This window comes from Agelaius tricolor, unplaced genomic scaffold, assembly GCF_023055355.1.
Source record: "Agelaius tricolor isolate 1412-34295 unplaced genomic scaffold, bAgeTri1.0.p SCAF_34, whole genome shotgun sequence".
Taxonomy (NCBI): domain Eukaryota; kingdom Metazoa; phylum Chordata; class Aves; order Passeriformes; family Icteridae; genus Agelaius; species Agelaius tricolor.
Window position 1 is genome coordinate 3,376,134 of NW_027269294.1, and position 22,278 is coordinate 3,398,411.

The following is a 22,278-nucleotide window of genomic DNA, read 5'->3' on the forward strand; positions in this document are numbered from 1 at the left end:
CAGGTTGCCTGGGGCATTGATCCCCTCTCCAGGGAGCCTGCTCAGTGTTTGACCACCCTCTCCTAAAGAAATGCTTCCTAATGTCAAGTCTGAACAGCTGTAAACAGGATATCTTGAATTAAGAATATAGACTATAATTTTGGTAGTTTGTGACATTTCTAGAACAAAATATATTAATCAGAATAATTTTTTAAAGCAGAAATTATTACTATTCCCAGCAGTTAAACAAATCCAGTGCAAGGTCTTAAAACCCTCTCTTGACCCATCCACATTTTTCAGCTAAACAAAGTTCTATTCAAATAGCTTCTCTAATTCTGCTCCAATCCTGCTGGTTTTCTTTCAGCAATGTTGGATAGTGCTTGTGAGGAAGCCAGAAAAATGTTTAGTTCAGGCCTTACATAAGTTTCTTCCATGTAGGGGAATTAGAATTATTTTATCATTTTTGAAACATTTGTGTGCAAGTCCCTTATTGTTGCTGACAAAGTAGAATGAAATATGGTGCCACTCAAAAGCAGAGGAGTTACAGAATCTCTTGGAAAATTCCTGTCAATGGTCACATCCAGGTATGATCACTTGGTGCAGGGGCAGCACCTCCAACATCAAGGCTCTGTGTCCATCACAAAGGACATGTCCGGGGCTGGATCAAGTGGCAGTGTAACTTGATCTAGATAAGTGTGAAATCGCAGCACATGCTGGGCAAATTATCCCCAGCCAGTGGCAGGGTGTTTATGGAGGCTCTGTTTTGGCTGGATGCTTGTGGGCTTACTAAGGACAGGCAGTGCTCGCCTGATAGACACTCTGCTGCTACTTAGTTCCTTCCAATAGATTTTTAAACTAAATTGGAGCTGCTACAGTGAGCTTGTACAGACTTATGGGTGTGGTGTTTTTGCACTAGGCTCACTAAGTGGGATTTGCCTTCTGGTGGGGACACAGCCTAAGGCAGGGGTACAAAATCAAGGGCAGCTGCAGTCACTGGGTGTTGGGATACTGTCACTTGTTCAAAATAGGCTCCAATATTGAGGTAACAATTTATAAAGACATTGCTAAAGAGGTACATCTAGGTACTTCATTGAAAGCATGGGGGAAAGGGACATTAAATAAGAGTGTGATGTTAGTCCATGCTACCATCTGTTTTTCTATTATAAAAGGTTCTTATATTTTTTGTTTTTCTAATCATCCTTTTTGAGTTGAGACAAACTTTCTCATTTCAGCTATTTGATCCATTTGGTGCTTTTAGTTTATTAATTTTTTTAGCATCTAATAGGGCACAATGTAGTTTGAATTTTGTGATGTGACGAACAATTAAAATGAGGGAACAGTGCTAAATCAAGGTAGCCACTTGTGTCTAATTCTGTGTAACTTCTACAATAATTTCTACTGACACAAAATAAGTAGCAGTTTTTGCTAAATGGACTAGTCTAGACTTGAATATATGACAGTGTAACACAATTCCCAAATGGGTGAGAATTTGTCTCATTATTTGTTAGTGTTTTATAAATACTTTATAATGCTGTAAATGGTTAAGCAAAGTGGCAGAGAATATCTGCTTATTGCACAGCCACCTGACGTTGGAAGTAGATACAAGTAGGCTGGAGGACAGTATTTGAATTCAGAATTATTGCAACAATAGAAGGAACTAAAAAAATTGAATGCATATCAGAAAAGATAAGTGAAAGGTAAAGTACTCAGGAATATTCAGCTAAATAAAAATAGGATGTGTAAACAATTGGCTTCATAAACATGAAGGAAGAACTCTGGATAATGGATCCAGAGTTGATGACAGTTCCACAAACTCCTTAGTCACCATTAGACCAGTGAGAATTCTGTCTGATACTGACCACAGCACGCAGAGAGAAGCAGAAAGGCATGGATCATTCTGCAAAAATACAACTTTATTGTTTTGAAAGAGTGCATGTATACAGCAGAACATCTTCAAAGCCATTAATGTTTGTAAAGATCAGCTCATCTTAGCAACCAGTTCTAAAAATGGAGTGCAGGCTCCCACAAACCTCATCAGATCACATCCAGGAGGAAGTGATTTTGTTACTGTGCAGAGGCTTCTACTGTATTCATTACAGCCAACAATATCAAAGCAGTGCACAGTAGCACGAGACAGCTACTGAGCATTTCTTTCCCCATAACATTTCTATGGATAGGACAGTATAACTAGTAATGTATTCCCTAAGGAAATTAAAAAAACAACTTTTGGTATTGCAGGGTTTTGGATCAAATAGATGAAATTTCAAAAGCTCCCTAGGATATTGTATCACTGAGAAATGTGATAGCTGCAAATGGTTTCTTTTTGTATTAGTCTGGACTTCTTTCATTTCCTTCTCTTCATGCATCTTTCTCAGTTTTCAGTGACCTGCATAATGTCATTGTCATGTACACAATATAAAAAAAAGAAGAATATTCACACATTCAAAAAAAGGAAAATAACATCTTGTACCAGTAAAGTGTGTCATTATCTGGCACTCAGAAACCAGCAGAGGAACAGCATGCTGTGTGTAGCAGGGACCTGAGTGTCACTTCTCAGCTCTTGCTGCCCACATCTCTTGCTGGGTCTGGCAATTATAGGAAGAATTGGTCTGTGTCAGGAGAGCAAACATCAGCATTAATTATAACTGTGGGATAATTTGTAATGTTTCTTTTTTCTTTTGTTAACTTTCCTTTTGTGAGACAGTAGGGACTGACATTTATTGCAGGCCTTGATTTCTTTCCATCTTTATTCTTCACTGCATTCTGAATAGTTCTCAGAAAGTCAGCGTGAAATATGGATTAGATTCATTCCCAGACAGATAGTACAGAGGAGAAGGGAGACAGGAGGAAGCGGGAAAGACACCAAAAATCAGATAAAAAGAGCTCCAAAGATTCTCTTCCCTCATAGTGGAAGTTTCTAAAGGATCAGAAGATGAAGCAAAACATGAAGGTTAACCTACGAATAACCACGCTGGATACTGGAATTGGATATAAAGGATGTACTTTAGAAAAACCGACCAGCTGCTTAGGTGGTCACAGCTGTGACACGGCCTGAGCCGGGTGTCGCCTCAGGGGGGGTCCGTGCACTGCAGCGCCTGAGTGAACGTGAACCTGACAGCTACACCTGACCATCGCCGGCATCCCACGGGAACGGGCGGTGCGCTGGCACCGGGATTTCCCTGCGGGAATTGCTCGGAACGGAAGTGACGCGCGGCCGGGAAGTGACGGCGGCGGCGGCGGGAGCGCGGCATCGCGGGGCCGGTGCGGGCCATGAACAGCCGCCTGCAGGAGATCCGCGAGCGGCAGAAGCTCCGCCGCCAGCTCCTGGCGCAGCAGGTACGGCCCGGAGCAGCCGAGGCACCGGGGCGCTGCGGGGGCGGGGGCCCGGGGCGGGGGACCGGGCTGGACGCGGCGTGACTTTGTGTTTGCCGCTGTGCAGCTGGGGGCCGAGAACGCGGACAGCATCGGCGCCGTGCTCAACAGCAAGGATGAGCAGCGGGAGATCGCGGAAACCAGAGAGACCTGCAGGTCGGTATGGGAGGGCGGTGGCTGTCCAAAACTGGGGGCTCGATAGGAGAACAGGCCCGGCAAGTGCCATGGGATCGCACTCGGTAAAAGGAAATTAACTAATGAGTCAAATCAGAGCCGCGACTAAGGCGAGTAGGGTCTGATTACTCCCTTCTAGGAGCAGGTTGGAAATACAGGCTGACTTTTGTTTCTGGTGTGAAAAAAGCTACCGTGTAAGAAAACTGAGATCTGAATTTAGAATGGGCCGTCTGCTTCGGTCCCAGAGCCTTCATGCTTCTGCTAAGCACAGTTCAGGGCAGTTCAGTTTGAAAGTTCTCATGAAACTACAGATACGTCTAGGACAGAGCATTTACTGCTTATCAAATCAAATCTACTGTTTATCTTTCCCTCCAAGCTGTGTCTTCCTCCTTGATTTTTTCCCCTGCTTTTGCAACATCTGTTAGGTTAGTTTTGGTCCTTTGCACTGCACCAGATGTTACCCCAGTCCATCTTCTTGTAGTCACTAAATTTCCCAATTTTTTTTCCCCTTCAATTTCATTTCCTTTGATGGTATCTCCATTCCAGAGTGTTCGTAAGGCCTTCTTTTCTGTTTTGGCTTTCAGCGGTGAAATGAAATTGAAGGGGAATTTTGCCAAGCTTTGATCCATGTCCCTGCACTTGTTGGCATACAGGCCTTTTCATGGCTTTTGACTTTGGCAAGGATTTTTTTTTTTAAGTATACATGCCATGTCTCTGATCTTTTCCCCCCCCCAGCTGTGTCTTCTTCCTTGATTTTTTCCCCTGCTTTTGCAACATCTGTCTGAACAGGCTTACTTTTGTAAACAAACTGCTGTAAATTTTTGTAAACAAACTGCTTTGGGGTAAAACAAGCTGTACTTTTTAGAACAGAAAAATGAGAAATGGAAGGGAATGAGCTTAATTCTGTAGATATAGTGCATTGGTTAAAATAAACTTTACTTTTGAGAGCAGAAAAATGAGAAAGGCAAGGGAATTACTGTTTTCAAGAGTTCTATTCTTAATAAGTTGTGCTGAACTCAAATATACTGAGACAGGAATAGCTTTTCATGTATGATGTTTTGAAATAGTTTCAAATTTGTAACATGCAGACAAGCATATTATCAAAGATTCCTGAACACTTTTCTGTGGAGACAGAAACTTTCTTAAGAGGATTTTTGGCTCTTCATAGGGCTGCTTATGATACTTCTGCACCAAATGCAAAACGTAAATATCCAGATGAGGGAGAAGCTGATGAGGAAGAGATTGAAGAATATAAGGTAAGGAAAAGAGGAAAAAAGTTACTTTTCTTTGGTGTTGTGTCCCTGACTTAGAAAATTAGTGTGTATATTAAATGTGATGTGTATACATCATTTAATATGTATGTTTCCCCAGTGGCATCTCCCTTGATGCCTTCCACTGTAGAAGTGTAAGAGAGAGGCCATAGATGCTACATTGTTCACCTCAGGTGTGCATTGAACTGTGCACTCACCAAACCCCAATGTGTGGAGGCTTAATTAGTACTGCTCCTAGGAGGAGGTAGGCCTAGGAGTCAGTGCCCACAGGGAACAGCACTGAGCTGTACCTGGCTGTGGGAAGAAGCAGTAAAATGTGTGTTTGTGTGCTTGGGGAAACACAGAAAGAATCTTGACTAGAATTTCATTGTGTCAAAAGAAAAGTGGCGCAGTTAGCAGCAGGCACAGGCCCTGGGATGAGACAAGGGAGGCTGAGAGTGTCTCCTGGCCCATCTGTGCAGTGCCAAGGAATGCAGTTCTGGATGAGTGGAAGAAACAAGGGATCCTAAAGGATCTGGAAGTAAGAGGCTTGGTTCGGGATGTTCTTTTAAGTGTCCAAAATGCCCAGGAAGAGTAAGGTTAAAAAAGACAAACCAAAATGCCTCCATGGTCATTGCAGTGTCAAACTCTCATGCCCTTCACTTTTCAAATGCTCATCCCAAAGCTGTGTGACAGCTTTCTCCTCATGTGATGTTTTGGCCGAGATAAGAGATATAAAGAGCTTAAATAAAGGCATGATTACGATACAGCTGTCTTTATGATTTGGGTTGGGATCTGGTTGCAGTGTATGTCCTCCTCCCTTTTTTCCATATCCTAATAACCTTCTTTCTGTGGTTAAATCGAATCCATGTCAGTGTATTTATGAAATAGTTCAGTGTCTGCTATTCTCTTGGATGAAATAGTAATTTTTTTAATAAAAAGCCTTCATGTTACATTTTGTACAGGTTTGTAAATCATGTTACATTTGTGTACAGGTTTGTAAATCTTCCTGTAATAGTGTCTACCTTTTATCTTACTAAACCAAAAGGTTAATGTATGACAGAATGGTTTTTGATGGTTGATTTTGAAAGTCTCTCTGTGAAGGGGCAGACATTATTTTTAACATGATAAGTGTTAGTCTGTGTATCTTGTTTAGTAAAGAATTTGTCACCATGAGGTAGACAGCTGCTTGAGAAGCAGTGTTTTTATTCTTGCATTAGCGATCAGTTAATATCAATTAATTTTACTTCTTCACCAAGTACATGGTAAAGAACTAAATTTTTATTACCTATAAAGTATATGTGGATAAGTTACTTGAGTTGGCAAAGTACATGAATCTTATCATTAAGATTTTCTTAATCATTGTGGAGAAGACTTACCCTGAGGTGAGCTGTAACCACTTGCAAGTGGTCAGACTTTTTCTATATTGTTGAAATGGAAGAATATTTTAATAACATTAGCTCAGACAAAATTCAGTCGAGCAGATGAACAGACTTAAGAAACTTGAAACCCCAGAGTAGAACATCTATTGTGGAGTCATCAGCTGTTTCCTGCAGGCATTGCTAATTCTCTATTGGCAAGGAGATAAGAACAGTAAAATTCCATCTGCATTTTCCTGAGCTCTCTGAGCCTGCTTAAATTTACTCTTCTAATATGAACTCATACAAAAATCTGCATCTTTAAGGTGTCAAGCCCTATTGTATTGTGTTTAATGCAACTTAGACAAAAGCAATAGTAGACTTAACTAGAACTGTTGTGGACAAGTTTTGCAAGTTTGCCAGTTTTGTTTGGAAAATCAGAGGTATTTCTGATGTGAAGGGACTTGTGTCTATACCCCTGACTTGCACTGTTGGGTTCTATGTGATGGGATCAGGTGAGTCTTCTGAAATGATTTAAACTTTTTGTGCCCTGGCTTCATATTTGGTGGAAGTGAATGTACCCTCAAACCTGTGTGAGAGCAGTTTCTAAGATAAAAGGTGAAGTATTTTACTTTTCTCAGCCATGTAGGAACATCTGATGCAAAAAAAAAAAAAAAAAAAAAAAGCAATGTGTTTTAATTTTGGTGGGTTTTTTAATTTCTGTGTGTCTGATTTTGGCTTTTTTGTAGCATAAGTGTGAATTTGTAGTGGTGATTCTTCATAAGGCTCGGGCTGATGTGAGAACAAAGTGCAGCACTGACTCCAGTCTGGCAGCTTGACTCCGGTCTTGGAGCCTTGGCTCTGCCTTGCCAGCCTTGGGAGGTGGGTGATAGGGAAGAGATGCACTATTGGAAAAAGGAATCATGGCTATTTTCAAGTCAGAAAGTTCAGTTGTGGTTTTGGAGAGCTCCTAAAATACTCCTTTCTTGTGGAATTGTAACAGTTGTCCCAGGGTTAGCTGAGCTCCCTGGTGTGTATTTGGAAGTGAGAAACAATGGGATTAGAGTCTGCTGCCACTGTGAGGCCCCTCTGGGAGCTGTGAGTGCTGCTCCACCTGCTGCCTTCCCCAGGTGATTTGGCTCCATTGTTTGAATGTGTCTGTCTGGTGTGTGGAGTACAAAACCACTTGTGGTTCTATTTTGCTGTCAGCCAACCTAATTTGAGACTGCCCCGTTCTACTTGGTTGGTGCAAGCAGAGACCTGCAGGCTTGGGGTGCTTCCATGCCATTGTTGTGGAGGCTGAAGAAAGCTTACTTGGTTGAATCATGGATTCCATGTATCTCCAGTCATTTGAAACAAGCTATGTTTGAATACTGTGCAGCGTTCCTGTTTCCCTAACTCAGCAGCTCTATAGCAGATGCTTTGGAAAACACAGAGAATTAATGTACAAGAACCTAGTACCTTGTGTTACTGGTGTCATTCTGTCTCTGCTGTGTCTGTGTCCTTTCCCTCTGAAAGTTGGTGGTGTGGGCTTTTGTTTGTGGCCACAAGACTCTTTTTAAACTGCTTACAAAGGCATAAAAGAGAATTGGGATCACTCAGGTATCTAACTGGTAACACTTATCATCAAAAGGACAAGATTTAGAGAAAGATGAAAGAGGGAAACAGGTGTAACTTATGATGGCATAAGCAGTTTTTAGTAAAATTCAAGCTTTCAGCTTTTTTTTTTTTTGACCTGAATAACACTTGCTGCTGCTTGTCTGTACATTTCTTTTCCTTGCAAACACTCTTGCTGTTTCTGATTGTAATCTTTTGTTTGATCTGGTTAGACAAGCAAAAAGACAGTCTCTCTCTAAGTTCATCACCTGAATGGGGAAGGGGAAGCTGTGACTTGTTTATCCCATCAGGCATTTCAGAAGTCAGTCCAAAGCTCCACCTTGGAAATAACAGAAGTTTACTTGAAGATTTTAACATTTAGAGGGATCAAAATTGGGAGGGACAGGTCTTAATTTTTTATTCTGCATTCAGACAGCTTATGTAGCATAGAGTAAATACAGCTGTAATAATGTGGCAGATGTTATCAATTGAGTAGTTGTTCAGTTGTACTTCTGTGTTCTCTAAATCTATATACTGGGTTGATCCAGGATCAGTGGGAAGGCAGTGATGTCAAGTGAGTCTCTTGAGTTTCTGTTCTCTCTCAGTTCTCTGTTGAATGTTCAGAGCATGTCAGTGTAACAGATCTCTGAGTCCCAGAAACTGTTGAATAACAGTCAGTGGCTCTCTAGATAGTTTTAATGTAAATTCTGGGGCTATAGAAGAGAAAGTTATATTTAAGGACAGTCCAGATGCAATACTGACTTGTACCGTGAGCTGTTTCTTCAAAGTGTGGACTTTGCTAAGGCTGGGAAATAAGAGATGGCTGTCTGGATATAAATGCTCAGAAGTTCTGCTGCAGAATAATATTGACAAAAGATATACTTTCAGTCCAAAGAATAAAAGTTTTGTGGGACAAAAATGTAAAGCACTCTCAGGGGCTGCAAGTGAAGGGGTTTTTACTTTTTTCTTCTTTCCGAGGCCTTTCCCAGTAACTCTCTCCTTGTTAGTGAGAGAGGTGCAGACCTTTTGGGGAATAGGTAATTTTTTTTTCCCCACTTAAGCCGTGGAGCTGAATCTGCTGTTTGTACATTCCACTTCTCCTTATGATCTGCTTCTTAAGCAAAGGACCGAAACAGCTTGATCTTGTGTGCACACTTGTAATACCTGCTTTATTTCCAAGGATGAAGTAGAGCTGCAGCAAGATGAAGAAAACCTGCCCTATGAAGAAGAGATTTACAAAGATTCCAGTACCTTTCTTAAGGTGAGCTGCTTTTGCAATTGGAAGTGTAGTCAAAGCTGGCCTAGTTGTCTTAATCTGTTTCTGCAACTAATGGGATCTGAAATACAGCTTTAAAGGCTGAAGTAGTGGCTTGGAGCTCACAGGTGCAGAAGTTGCCTGTGACAGTTCTGACTGTAACTGGTGTTTGCATTATTCTGAGGCACCTCACAATGGGCTGCAGGAATGGTGGGCCTGGGTTGGAGCTAAAAGGATGGGTTGACCAGGGGAAATTATAAGGGCATGTTGAAAAGATAATCTGCTCCTTTCTCATTTATCAGATTAACATGTACAATGTGTCTGTGTATGTCCACTTATCTTCTGTTGCTCTCACTGAACTTCTTCCTATTCTCCAGGGCACTCAGAGCTTGAATCCACACAACGATTACTGCCAGCACTTTGTGGATACAGGACACAGACCCCAGAACTTCATCAGAGACGTTGGTATGTCACAGCCAGGAACTGTTTGAAGATGACTCATTTGATTCAATAGCACTTCTTTTTCCTCCCCTTTTGTAATTCCTTACAGTTGCTGAGAAGTGTAGATACACAAACTCTTCCTAGTTTTTTGTCTCAGTGTGCATACTATCAGTATAGGCATCTACATGAATGGTTTTATTTTCAGTTACTTAGGAGGTCATTATTGTCAAGGCTGTTCTTACCCTTAGTTTTACTTGAAAGTATTTCACCAGGAAGATTTTTTTTTTCCAACCTAAGCTATTTTGATTCCAGAAAGTAGATGAGTTTAATGAGGAGATCTTGAAACCTCTGGAAGTTTACAGTTCAGCTGTGTACTGGGCTGTATTGCCTCTTAAGCATGTAAAGTATGGGAAATAATGACATTTAAGTCAGGAAGCAATATGGATAATGTTTCTCAGCTAAGTTAGGTAACTGCTGACAGCTTGTTAGAATGCCCGGGTGTAGAGGACGTTGCTTTTCAGGTTTACATGTATCCAGACATAACTTACTACTGAAATGATGCTGCACTGGGCCTGAACTTAAACTTGCTAAAACTAAGGCATGGTTTGGTCCTGTTTCCCAGAATAGGTGCCTGGCATTTGGTTTTTAAAAGGAGCAGAACATCTCCCTCTGCAGTTTTATGCAACAGTTCTCTTTATTTTATCAAGTGTAAGATTGCCAAGGCAAGGGGGTTGTGTTTTTAAATGGCAGCCCAAAGAGGTTTGATTTGCCTCCAGAGGCTTTTTAGTTTATTCTTCTCTATTTTGTGAATGGTTCTGTGAAACATATCTGGGCTGTTTTGACTCAATTGGATCTTTATGCCAAAAGCCCTTGGCCTTCACAGTTATGTACTTGAGGCAGTTCTGCACTCTTCTTGGAAATGGAGAAACAGCAGCCTCTATTGTGTGCCATGACTGCTGTGTAACGGATGGGGAAGGGACAGGACAAACAGGTGGTGTTGGTGTGGAGATGAACAGGGAAGGGACAGGACAAACAGGCAGTGTTGGTGTGGAGATGAACAGGGAAGGGACAGGACAAACAGGCAGCGATGGTGTGGAGATGAACAGGGAAGGGACAGGACAAACAGGCGGCAATGGTGTGGAGATGAACAGGGAAGGGACAGGACAAACAGGTGGCGTTGGTGTGGAGATGAACGGGGAAGGGACAGGACAAACAGGCAGTGTTGGTGTGGAGATGAACAGGGAAGGGACAGGACAAACAGGCGGCAATGGTGTGGAGATGAACAGGGAAGGGACAGGACAAACAGGTGGCGTTGGTGTGGAGATGAACGGGGAAGGGACAGGACAAACAGATGGCGATGGTGTGGAGATGAACAGGGAAGGGACAGGACAAACAGGCGGTGTTGGTGTGGAGATGAACGGGGAAGGGACAGGACAAACAGGCAGCGATGTTGTGGAGATGAACGGGGAAGGGACAGGACAAACAGGCAGTGTTGGTGTGGAGATGAATACCGCAGCAGCAGGGCCCGAGCCTTTAACAGGGCTGAGCTGTGTCAAGCTGTACATTGGTGAGCACACGTTTTCCACACCATGATCACAACTCTGCTGAGGTGCTGCATGTTAGTGCACATGGCCCAAAGAGAAACAAGTGGTTCTAAGAGAACACCCAGCTGTATCTTTTTGATGTTGCTGTTGGAAAAGAGGGAGAGACCTGTGGGTCTGTGTTTGGTTAGTTTGAGGGTTTTGGATTGAAATTTGTTTTGCGTCTATTGCTTAGCTGCTGTTGCCCAGGGGTATTGGACTCAAAATGGCTGGAAGCAGCACAGTAGTGGAAACTGGGAGAACACAGCAGTAACTTTAAGCTGTTACATATGCAAAAAAAAGGATGAAAATAACTTTTGGGTGTTTCATGCACAAGTGGCAAGAGATAATAAAGGTTAGGTACTGAGAACTTCACTTTTATCATTGCATTCCTAGAATTGGGACTTAAGAAGTTTGAATTAAAATAAGGAAAGAGATGAAGGGTTCGTGGGTTTGGGTGAAGTTTCCCCCCCCCAATTTATTAGTACCATTCCAAGTTGTACTTTTAAATGAACATGAAGCCTTTTAAATCACTCCTACTTAAGTTGAAGTGATACTGCTTGGGAAGCAGGAATGACACCTTGTTGGTCTATGCTGAACCTGCTGCTGGCAGTACCAAACCCATTGTCTCTAAGCAAGAATGAAATATACTTCAAAGAATATTTTGCTTTTCACAACGTTTTCTGCAAAAGATCTAATGAGGGCTCTCTCCTTTGCATTCTGTGCACATGAAAGGTTGGAAAATTGACATCATAAAGCTAAATGTAGGAGTATGTGTTCAGATCTTCATGACTGCCAACACAGCACCAAATCTCAGTTTGAGGGTTGCCTCAGGGAACCAGCCACACCCCAGGTGCCACTTTGGAAACAGTCCAAAGATTACACAGTCAAAGATTACACAGACTCTGCTGTGAATTAATATTAATTAGATCTTAATAGAAATTTAGAGATGGGGGAAAACCAAAATAGTTTCTTTCATCATCTTGGCACTTTGAGTTTAAATGAAAGGTTGTTTCCTTCTGGTAACGGGAGTTGTGAATTCCTGATCAGCTGTAGTGTTCTAGAGAAGATCAGAGCGTAGACACTGCATCAGTAACAGCCCTGATTGGCTGGGTGAGGGCCGGAGGCTTTTCTCAAGTACTGAATGAAAACTGCTTTAAAGGGTTTGCTTTGTTCTAACAAAAATTAAAATGAGGCTAAGTATTAACATTTGGACGTATTTAGAATACTGGACAATGCTTAATTGATAGAGATTTACTCTGTTAAGTAGTTGTTAACTTCATGTTTTCTTCTTCTTAGGCTTAGCAGATAGGTTTGAAGAATATCCAAAACTTAGAGAGCTCATCAGATTGAAGGATGAGCTGATATCTAAATCTAACACTCCTCCCATGTAAGTGTTCTTGTGGAAAATGCCTTTCTTCTCCAGACCTGTTTGAAGTTAGCTGTCTGCTTTGCAAATCTCTATCTTCAGCAACTGCTTAGAATTTACATTTTCTCTTTCTGTTTGTGTATACAAATGAATCAATTGAAGCATAGAAGAGAATAAGACCACTCTGGTGTTGTTAGTTTAATCTAGATGTTTAATACCGTGTATAAACCAGATTTTCTTTCCAGTGTGTGATTATTTATAGTCTCTAAAGCTTTGATTTTTTTAAGGCCAAATTGTCAACTCATTTGGCTGAAGGCTCTAATTTGGGAACTAAGAGAATATCATGTGGTGGTGAATCTCGTGTTTTTATGTGGTTTATGATAACAAGAGCTTTAGAAAATTTGCCTCTTAATATAACCTTAGCTTTTCTTGTAGCAGCTGGTTTTGTATAGTGTTCAGCTATTATCTCAGTGTCCATCAATCACTTGTTATTTTGGAGTTGAAGACAAAAATGTTTAGGCTGACTGAAAGTCATTTGTCCTTGTTTTTGCTGAATGTCAGACACAGCCCCAGTGTGCAGCGTGTTACTCCAGGGATTCAGACCTCTCTGAACTTAACAACTTAACCTTATGCTTGTCACATGCAGTAGTGTTGATCTGTACCACAAAAATCCACCTTATTTAATGATAGTCACATAAAACCCTATGAAATAGTTGTCTGAACAACTCAGTGCAAATTGCAAACTCAATCTGCTCTTTTAAGCTAGGCATGTGTTTTGGTCATAAAGTACAAAAGCAGGAAAACCAGTAATCAAATGCTGCCTTCTGACAACACCAAGTACATATGGAATCTTTTCCACACACTGGGAAGGGGAAGGTGGTGGTCTATTGATCAGCTTTACTAAAGTTAAAGGAATTTAGGGGAGGGCAGTGTAATTTTTTGATAGTGATAGAGCAGTGAGTGGTGTGCAGGTGTGAAGGAGAGTCATAAGAGTGTGCGTGAGCATGTGTTTAATGGAGTCAATGGCTGGGGACAGGGGGTACAGGAATAGAGAAATACATGTATACTATATAAAAAGTGACAATGTTTCCAGTATTTAGAGTCTTTGGAATAATTCTAAAAATATGCCACTTTCCCAGTTAGCCAGGCAGTGAGTGTTTGCTTCTGAAATGTTTATGTTTCTTCCTATTATAGTCCACAGGTGTACAGGAAGTGCAGTGAGTCTGCACTAGGTATTGTAGTACAGTCTGCGTGGGCATCTGTTTCCTGCTTGCTAAGTTAGAAGCCTAAAAACTGTTTATTAAGACTACTTAAAAACCACAATGCAATAGCATCCAGCCTTGATTAAGTGAGGATGTGTAATGGATCTCCTCTGGATTTAGAGCATTTGAGATGTACAACCCACCCAGGAGACCCTGCTCTTAACTGGCTGCACAGAAGTGCTGTGTGGAATGGAGTTCACTGTTTCACCTTGTCTGATGCAGTCTGGCATCATCTGTCTAAACAGGTATTTGCAAGCAGACTTGGAAGCCTTTGATATTAGAGAACTGAAGTCCAAATTTGATGTGATTCTCCTGGAGCCACCGTTGGAAGAATATTACCGAGAGACTGGCATTACTGCCAATGAAAAATGCTGGACCTGGGATGACGTAAGTACCTGTTTTGCTGTGAAGAACATTTCATACGTTTGTTTAAGCAAATGGTTTCAGGGTTTAATGTAGTGAATACAACTTTTTGTTCCCTCTGAGCCTGGCTGAAAACTTGAGCCTAGTAATAGTGGGTTTTCTCTCTGCCCTTACCTTCACTGAGCTTTCTCTGATTTTTAGCTGTTGAAATACTGAATGTCCATTGAAAAGATTCCAGTGTTTCTTGAAATTCTTGAGATTATTAAGGCATGTTTTTTAATATGCTGGTCTTCTAGTAAAAAGTGCAGGTTAGTTTGCTTTACTGACATTCCTCCATTCTCCAAGTATTGATTGGGTAGGAAATTTTGATGGTCAAACCAGTAATAATCCCTAGAAACTTAACAAAATAGGTAAACCTCACTTGTGGAAGTCTTTCTCATGTATTTATTCAAAAATTATGCCTGCCAGTGCTGCCCAGGGAAAAAACATTCCATCCTAACAGAAAAACTAGAGTGTGGGAGGCAGGACTCATCTTCCTAGTGTGGAGTTACATCCTCCTAGACTGGCTCCTACTGCATTATTCTTCCTTGGAATGGCATTGAATGAAGCTTGATTTGATGTGTTAGCAAGTTGGAGATGAATCCTTTCAGCTTGTGATGACTAGCGGATGCTTTGCATCCCAAAGTTATTTCATCTTGAATGTTACTCATTTGCCATTGTTGAACCACTGTTCTCATAAATTCTGGCTGCTTTTCCTGAAAGTGAAAATGGAGAGAATGTCTTTCCTATTTAGTGATAGGAATTAAGCTGAGATTTTTAGAATGTCTTCACGACCTTCATGTGAATACTTAGAGAGAGGAGAAGAAACAGAGTACTGTTGCTTCTGTATTAAATATTTTTGCTGCCAGTCTAATGATAAAACAAAGCAGAGATTTGAGGAGGAGGAGACCATGTGGATTGTGTTGACCTTTTAAGTCTAGAATTTCTGAAAATAGGTAGAATTTCTGTTTGTGATGGTTTCATCCCAGCCAGCAGCCCAGCCCTGGGCAGCCACTTACTCACTCCCCCACCAATGGGATCAGGTAGAGAATTGGAAGGGTAAAAGCTGGAAAACTCAAATTTTGAGATGAAGACAGTTTAATGGGAAAACAAAAGCCAAGCACACAAGCAAAGCAAAACAAGGAATTAGTTCCCTGCTTCCCTTGGGTGGCCCCCAGCTGTGCTTCCTGATGGTTTCTGTGACAATGCCTCAAGACTTAGTATTCTTCCTGATGCAACTGGTGATTTGTATTTAATTCAGAAATGCTTTTATTGCACTTACTGTTACTAGATCATGAAATTGGAAATTGAAGAAATTGCAGCCCCAAGGTCATTTGTGTTTCTGTGGTGCGGCTCGGGCGAGGGTCTGGATCTCGGCCGAGTGGTAAGATGTTGTTTTAATTCAATTTATCAGGGACAGGCTTACGCGTTTATTTTTATCTTTGACTTTTCCCTGTATAGAATTCTCAACCCTAACTACTGAGGGATGTTTTGTTACTGTGTTAGAGGATATGTGATTTTAAATGGCATTAACTGTTTAGGTACTGTAAATGTCCAGCTGAGTCACTGACTATGTGAGGAAGCATAATTCCTTGGGGTTGTGGTTTGGATGTATGTGTGGTGACAGAGGAGCAGGTTGCCAAGTTAGAATTTTTGAACAGAAGTCTCAGTAGTTTTCTGCCAGAAAACTGCAATGCTGTTCATGCTAGAAGAAAGGCCCTACTCTTTCAGAAATTGAGATACAATTGTCATCTTTGTGCATGCCAGGGAAATGCTGCTCGTGTTGGGGATGCTGCACTAAGAATTCCCAATTGGCTCCTGCAGTGCTTAGTTCAAGCAGTATTTTCAAGCAAGCCAATTCCCAATTGGCTCCTGCAGTATTTAGTTCAAGCAGTGCTTTCCATGAAAACAATTCACAGACAACTGTTTAAGGGCAGCTGTGATTACGGATCTCTTTGCTTTGGCTGGTTTCAGTCTGAAGTTGGGTTTGGTCATAGACAGGTTTGTAGTAGCTGGACAGTCCTTGACACTCACTCCTAAGTGAGTGTTCAGTTCAGGTCACTTGATGTTTTTATGTAGTGTGAACTGGTTTATTTGTTTCTAACATTTAGTGTCTGCGTAAATGGGGTTACAGAAGATGTGAGGACATTTGCTGGATTAAAACAAATAAGAACAACCCTGGCAAGACCAAGACTCTAGACCCCAAGGCTGTCTTCCAAAGAACCAAGGTAAAGGATTGGCTCCATTCCTCCTCTGTTTCCATTCTGTCTCTCTGTGCTGATGACACAGCCAGTGTTGGTGACAGGCTTGTGAGAGAAAGCCAACATGAAGACTTCCAAGTTCTGTTCTGCAAAGTACATTTTATGGAACTAAACTTAGCAATAGAATTTGACTAAAGTCAATGTCAAAAGAAGTCTTTTAAATCTGTAGATTTTAACAGAACCTATTAATAAAAAATAACTATAGAAGATCAGCTATTGGTTCTAAATGCACACTAAGTGTGCACCCAGAGTTTGGACCAGAGAGAAGCCTGGGGGAACCGGAGCGTCTCCTGCCTTCCTGGAAGTGATTGTATAGCACCAGTGACAGAATGGGTCAGCTTGGTTTAAACCAAACTTTTTTTAAGATGCTTGGTGGAGGATGTATATTAAAGGAGGTGCAGAGAAAAAAAAGTGTTCTGGTTTGTGTCTCAAATGTCTGTTGATCAGAAACTTAGAGAAATGTTAATGGGACTCATAAATAATTAGTTTGGGTATATGTGGGTGTAACTGGAAGTTTTACTGAGTACAGAGAACTGATTGACAATTTATTAATTTCCAGTTGTCAGTGAACCTCAGGGCTCCTTCCTCATTCATTAATCATTCATTAGCATTAAACATCCTCAAGTCTGTCTCAAATTGGCCATTGTTAGGAGTATAAACTTCCCTTTAGGATATCTGGAATCTCTGTTTGACTTGCATTTACATTAATCTGAAGTTTGTTTGAAAGTGTGTTGTATTAGTTATAAATATTTAAAAGTATAAGTATTGTGTGTTTATTGCATATAGTTTTGCAAATATGTGCAGTTTGCTCATGAGGGCAAGGTTAAACTAACACAGGACGATTTGAGGGGAGTTTATGTCTTTATTTAGCCCAGAAAAATAGTTTGTGGTATGGGGGAATTCCTGTTTATCGAGCAAGAGTTGAGCTGAGGTCACTGTTTGTGATGAACACTGAAAATGGAGTGAGTTTGCTCTGACTAAACAAACACTGTTGCAAGCTGTGTTTGCCAGTGCTTAGAGCAGCAAATGGGTTCTGTTGTGTTTGGCTGAGGAATCTCTCCAGGGATACTTGGTGCTGTGCCACTTGTCAGAGAATCCCAGTGAGTTGTGAGTGACATACCCTGTGGTATGAAAGTAAAAGGTTGGGGATAGTTCTCCTAAGGACTAGGCTGAGGAGGCTTGGCTTGGTGCGTGATTTGCCTAGCAGTATTCTGCCTTTCCCTTAAGTAAATTCTAGGTCCAAAGCCGTGTTGCATGAGTGCAATACCATCTGCACAGATTTGACAGGTCTGATGTTGTGCCTTTCATGTTTACCCACTCACTTTGCAAAGCCTTTCCAAAATTCAGGAATGATTACGTTCTCTTGTCTGCGGCTGTTTCCTGAGCCATCTGGTGGCGCTTAGCGAGTCAGAGCATTTGATCCTGGGAACATCGCTCATCCAAGATTGATATTCCCAGAAACAGAGCTCTGAAATGAGTATGTAGGAGCCTCTTTTCATCCTGGAACAACCCTCATTCATGGGTGCCACATATCACTCACTCAAATTGTTCTGCAGTGTTGGAGAAGGAAGGAAAATGATGCATGTTACAGCTCAAGAACACTTCTAATGCTGATGAGCTGCCTGAGAGTGTGATAGTGGTTGGGGGTTTTATGCAGTAATATCTTCTAGAAAGGAATCTGAGGGGAATTCTGAGGGTCCCTTTGTTAACAGAGGTACAGTATGAAAAAGTACCTATTATTTCCACTGCCTGTTTCATGACTGAAAACTTTTCAAATTATTATATGAATAAAGTTATGTTTAGAATGCTAAGACAGGTATTAATCACAATTAATAACCATTCCTTGCTCTTGCCATCACGTTTTTCTCTTTTGCCTTGTGGAGACTTCTCAGCCTTTCCAGCCTAAAGTTCTGTAACTGAAGAAGTCTACGTAGCTGACTTGAGCCTTGATTTGAGTTTTACCACCTCATAGTGGAGTTTATCAAGCTTCTGCCTAAAGTACTGCTCTGCTTTGTTCTCAGCTGGCTCCTTTTGTGGCTCCAGCTTTTCTGCTCTAGTTCTTGTTTCAGGCTTTTCTCTCCTGTAAGAGTGGAATGTGCTCAGAACTGTCCTTGCTGTCCCTTGTGCTCACCTGGCACAGCAGTAGGTGTGACAGGTGACAGCTCTGTGTGTCTGCAGGAGCACTGCCTCATGGGCATCAAGGGCACCGTGCGCCGCAGCACCGACGGAGACTTCATCCACGCCAACGTTGACATTGACCTCATCATCACTGAGGAGCCTGAAATCGGCAACATAGAGAAACCTGTGGAGATTTTTCACATCATTGAGCACTTCTGCCTGGGGCGACGGCGGCTTCACCTCTTCGGGAGAGACAGCACTATTCGACCAGGTAACTGCTGTGTTGTTTTTGACCAAACAGTAAAATTCATTGCAGGGTCCTAAAAAGGTTTCCAGATGTATGTCATAGGTCAGACAGCAGATCTGAAGGACGTAGTTTTTTGGTGTATGTGAAGATCCATCAGTCACAGAACTGTTGTTTAGAAAGTTTATGAGAACTCTCATTTCTGTAATTTTTCCAGAAGAGAGATTTTTGTTTACCAATATTTTTGCCTTTCCATGTGTTAAATGCATCAGTGAGCATAAAAAAATCCAGCTGAGATTCCTTTTCTCCCATATGTTTATGCTTCTCAGAAAAGTGATTTCTTTTTCCAACTGATGTTCAACCCCTATGAGCTTAGTGCTCTTGCCTGTGTCTCAAGTGGCAGTATCTCACAGTAGGTCCTGCATCTGGCATGATGCAAAATGCAAAAAAATACATGGATCAGGACACATTGTTCAGGTATTCCTTCAATGCTGCTGCCAGGGGATTCTGTATGTCAGTGTCTCACAGTCAGGTTACTCTGGTATAACTTCAGAGTCTTTTTTAAAAGCACTGTTGTGGTGTAAGGACAAGTAAGAAGAAGGGGTAGGGGTTTGTGAAAGCACAGTGTGAATGTTGCCACAGCCATGTCTAATAATTTTTTTTTTAAAAAAAAGGAAAACAAGCCCTTAGAAATGCCCAGATGAATCTTAACTTGGCAGCAACTCTAGAGGTGACTTTTCATTCTGTTCAGTGAAGTTGGTTGTTGCTTCTGCTCACTGTGGTTTTGTTCCCGAGGTTGGCTGACCGTGGGACCCACCCTCACAAACAGCAACTTCAACGCAGAAACGTATTCCTCGTATTTCACGGCTCCCAATTCCCACCTGACCGGCTGCACCGAGGAGATCGAGAGGCTGCGGCCCAAGTCCCCGCCGCCCAAATCCAAGTCCGACCGGGGTGGGGGTGCTCCCAGGGGAGGAGGAAGAGGAGGGACTTCGGCAGGACGGGGAGAAAGGGGCAGGGAGAGGAACAGAACCAACTTCCGTGGTGAGCGGGGAGGCTTCAGAGGGGGCCGTGGAGGGACCCATCGAGGGGGCTTCCCCACCCGCTGAGGAGGTGACGGCTGCTTCCCCTGCCTACGCCTTGACTGGGAATCTTTCCTGTAGTCTTGTTTTTCCTACAGTGAAAAACTTCCCCCTTCCTCTGGGGACTCAAGCTAGATGACTTTTACAATTGTTTTTGGTGCACGCAGTTCCAGACAGTCGGCCTTGCAGTCTCAGCCCTTCACACCGCGGGTAGGATGGAAATTACCCCCTTGCTCTCCACTTAGGAACCTTGCAAGCTGGAGACTTCTTTTTCAACTTCATTTTCTCCAAAACATGGATTCCTCCTCCATCATTGGAGGTTTGGGTTTGGGTTGACTTGCATTAATATGATGGAGTGGGCATGAAATGCAGTTCCGATTTGGATGGCCACAGCAGACTTGGTGTCCTGTGGAAGAAAAAGTTCTGTGTCTGTATTGACACCTATTTTAACTTCTCTGAAACCAAGGAGCAAATGAAATAAATAGAATTCTATTTTTTCTTATTTGGTTTAAACTTCCCAAATTATTCTGGGAATAGGAAAAGGTGAATTTTTAATTTGTGGTGTGTATGCACTCACCTATTGTGGCAGCAGTGGGGACAGTGGTAGTTCTGTGCAGCTGTGCGTTGTCCTTCCTGGAAAGCACCAAGTTGTGCATTTATGTGCAGCCCAGAAGTGCACAGGTCTGGGCTGCTCCTTGAGTGGGGATTTTCCCCCAGTGTGTGTCTGTAACACCTTGTTCCTTGGGAGGGAGAGCAGTGTCACTGCAGAGCAGTCCCAGAGACCTCGCTGGAGGGAGGATTGCACCCGGGAGGTGATGTGAGTGTGTGATTCCTGAAACAGGGAACGCTGAGGGAACTGAGTGCTGCCTTTCCCTGCGGGTGTTGCACACATTTGAGAATGGCTGTTGCTGATCCAGTGCAGTGGGGAAAGAAAGCGACCCCCTTCCCTAGGTACAATGTCTGTTTTTAGCAAAACCACAACTCTGAGCTTCTTGTGCAGTTCTTGAAGGGTGAACAAACCCGGCTTTTGGTGTCTCAGTGTCTTAGGTGAGGGTTTTGGAAAACTGGCGTTTAAGTCTAAATGTTTCTCCTGAAGCCCAGCTTTTAAATAACTGTCCTGTAAAGTAGTGGATTATTAAACATGTTTATCAAAGCTGATGTTTAAATGTCTTTCTTAATATTTTATGTTTGTTGTCCCTGAGGTTTTGGAATTGCTAGGTGGTTTCCTCTGTGCTGTTGAAAACAGGAACTGTTCTTTTGATTTTGAAGATTTTGATGGGCTGGGGAACTCCCTGGCTTTGGTCATGTTTAACAGGAGATTGCTGTAGTGCCAATGGAAACTGCCTGTTGTTTACAGCTTGTTTCTTCCTCTGCCATATGTGTGTATCTGTAGAGTGACTGGATTTGGGAAGGGGAATTTTAAAGTTGATGTTAAAGTTGAGGGGAGTTACGAACTTGATGGTCATTGGTGAAGTCTGCCATGGGCTATGGAACGCACCTGAGAGAAGGTAAATGCCCTAGAAGGGACACTTTTTTTGGTGATTTTTGCCCTAATTATGTTGTTATTTGAAAAGTAAAGATTTTTTTTTTTAATTTTACCTTAGGACCAGTGCTTTTGTGCCAGGGAAAAGTATTTTCTTGTTTTTCAATGAGTAGAAAACGTTAATTTCCATTTCCCTCTTTTAATTACATGCCCAATACTGGTAGTTCAGTGAATGAGCTGCTTTTAACATACATTTAGGCTAAAGGGAAGAGGAGAGTCAAAAGCTATTGGATCTGAAGTGCTTCTGTATTAGTTTGTGGTGCTGCTCAAGACTTCACTGACTGAGCAAAGTCGTGGCAGGTGATGGAGGTTTCTTGGTTCTTCCCATCAAAGCAGAAATAGCTCAATAACTGTAAGGAAAAAATGAATAGTACTGCAGCAAGTGTTAGGTTAGAGCTGTCTGGATGGGCCACCTTTACCGGAAAAGCCTGATGTCCATGTTGTTAATGAGCAGCTGATGGAATGTTTTAATTGAGGTTAATGGATAAGGAACTTCACCTCTGCATTTGTCCTCCTGAAGAGCAACACTGCCCCTGCTCAACTGAAGGTGGAATTTCAGCAGTGGCAGACTGACAAAGGCTGTACAGGTAAGGCAGTAGTGCAGGGCTGTGCACTCCCAAATCTTGGTCCATATCCTTGTGGAGATGGACATGAGACTTAGGAAGTACTGGAGTGAGACACAGTCCCACACACCCCATTATACAGGAAGAAAATTGGGCCATTTTCTCAGTCACTGGGATTTGGACCATATAGAAACGGTGACTAGAGATGAAAAACTGTTAATCCCATTAGCAACTGTCAGTTAATTTCTCACTTGTAACACTTTCAGAGCAAGGGGAGAATAAGGCTCAGAATCACTGCACTGATGAGTATTTAATTTGCCACAAGTAAATGAAGCCTTAATTTGAGCATGCTCTCCTGGAAGATAAAAAACCTGATGAATTTGTTCCTTTCTGCTTTTATTAAATGCATAATGCCTCCAGTCGGCTGAA

At 42.0% G+C, this 22,278-nt stretch overlaps 1 protein-coding gene across 1 annotated transcript in view; it reads left to right on the forward strand.

Annotated features, from left to right (window-relative positions):
• Positions 1-20,896, forward strand: part of METTL14 (methyltransferase 14, N6-adenosine-methyltransferase non-catalytic subunit) — a 36,341-nt gene extending 15,445 nt beyond the window's left edge. The window contains exons 2-12 of the mRNA XM_071452464.1: positions 2,888-3,315; positions 3,419-3,507; positions 4,694-4,781; positions 8,910-8,990; positions 9,362-9,449; positions 12,305-12,395; positions 13,882-14,023; positions 15,330-15,422; positions 16,150-16,266; positions 18,478-18,688; positions 19,457-20,896. Of these exons, the coding sequence (XP_071308565.1) occupies positions 3,250-3,315; positions 3,419-3,507; positions 4,694-4,781; positions 8,910-8,990; positions 9,362-9,449; positions 12,305-12,395; positions 13,882-14,023; positions 15,330-15,422; positions 16,150-16,266; positions 18,478-18,688; positions 19,457-19,770 (1,380 nt within the window). The 5' untranslated portion in view covers positions 2,888-3,249 and the 3' untranslated portion in view covers positions 19,771-20,896. The remainder of the gene's footprint in view (positions 1-2,887; positions 3,316-3,418; positions 3,508-4,693; positions 4,782-8,909; positions 8,991-9,361; positions 9,450-12,304; positions 12,396-13,881; positions 14,024-15,329; positions 15,423-16,149; positions 16,267-18,477; positions 18,689-19,456) is intronic.
• Positions 20,897-22,278: the final 1,382 nt, after the last annotated feature.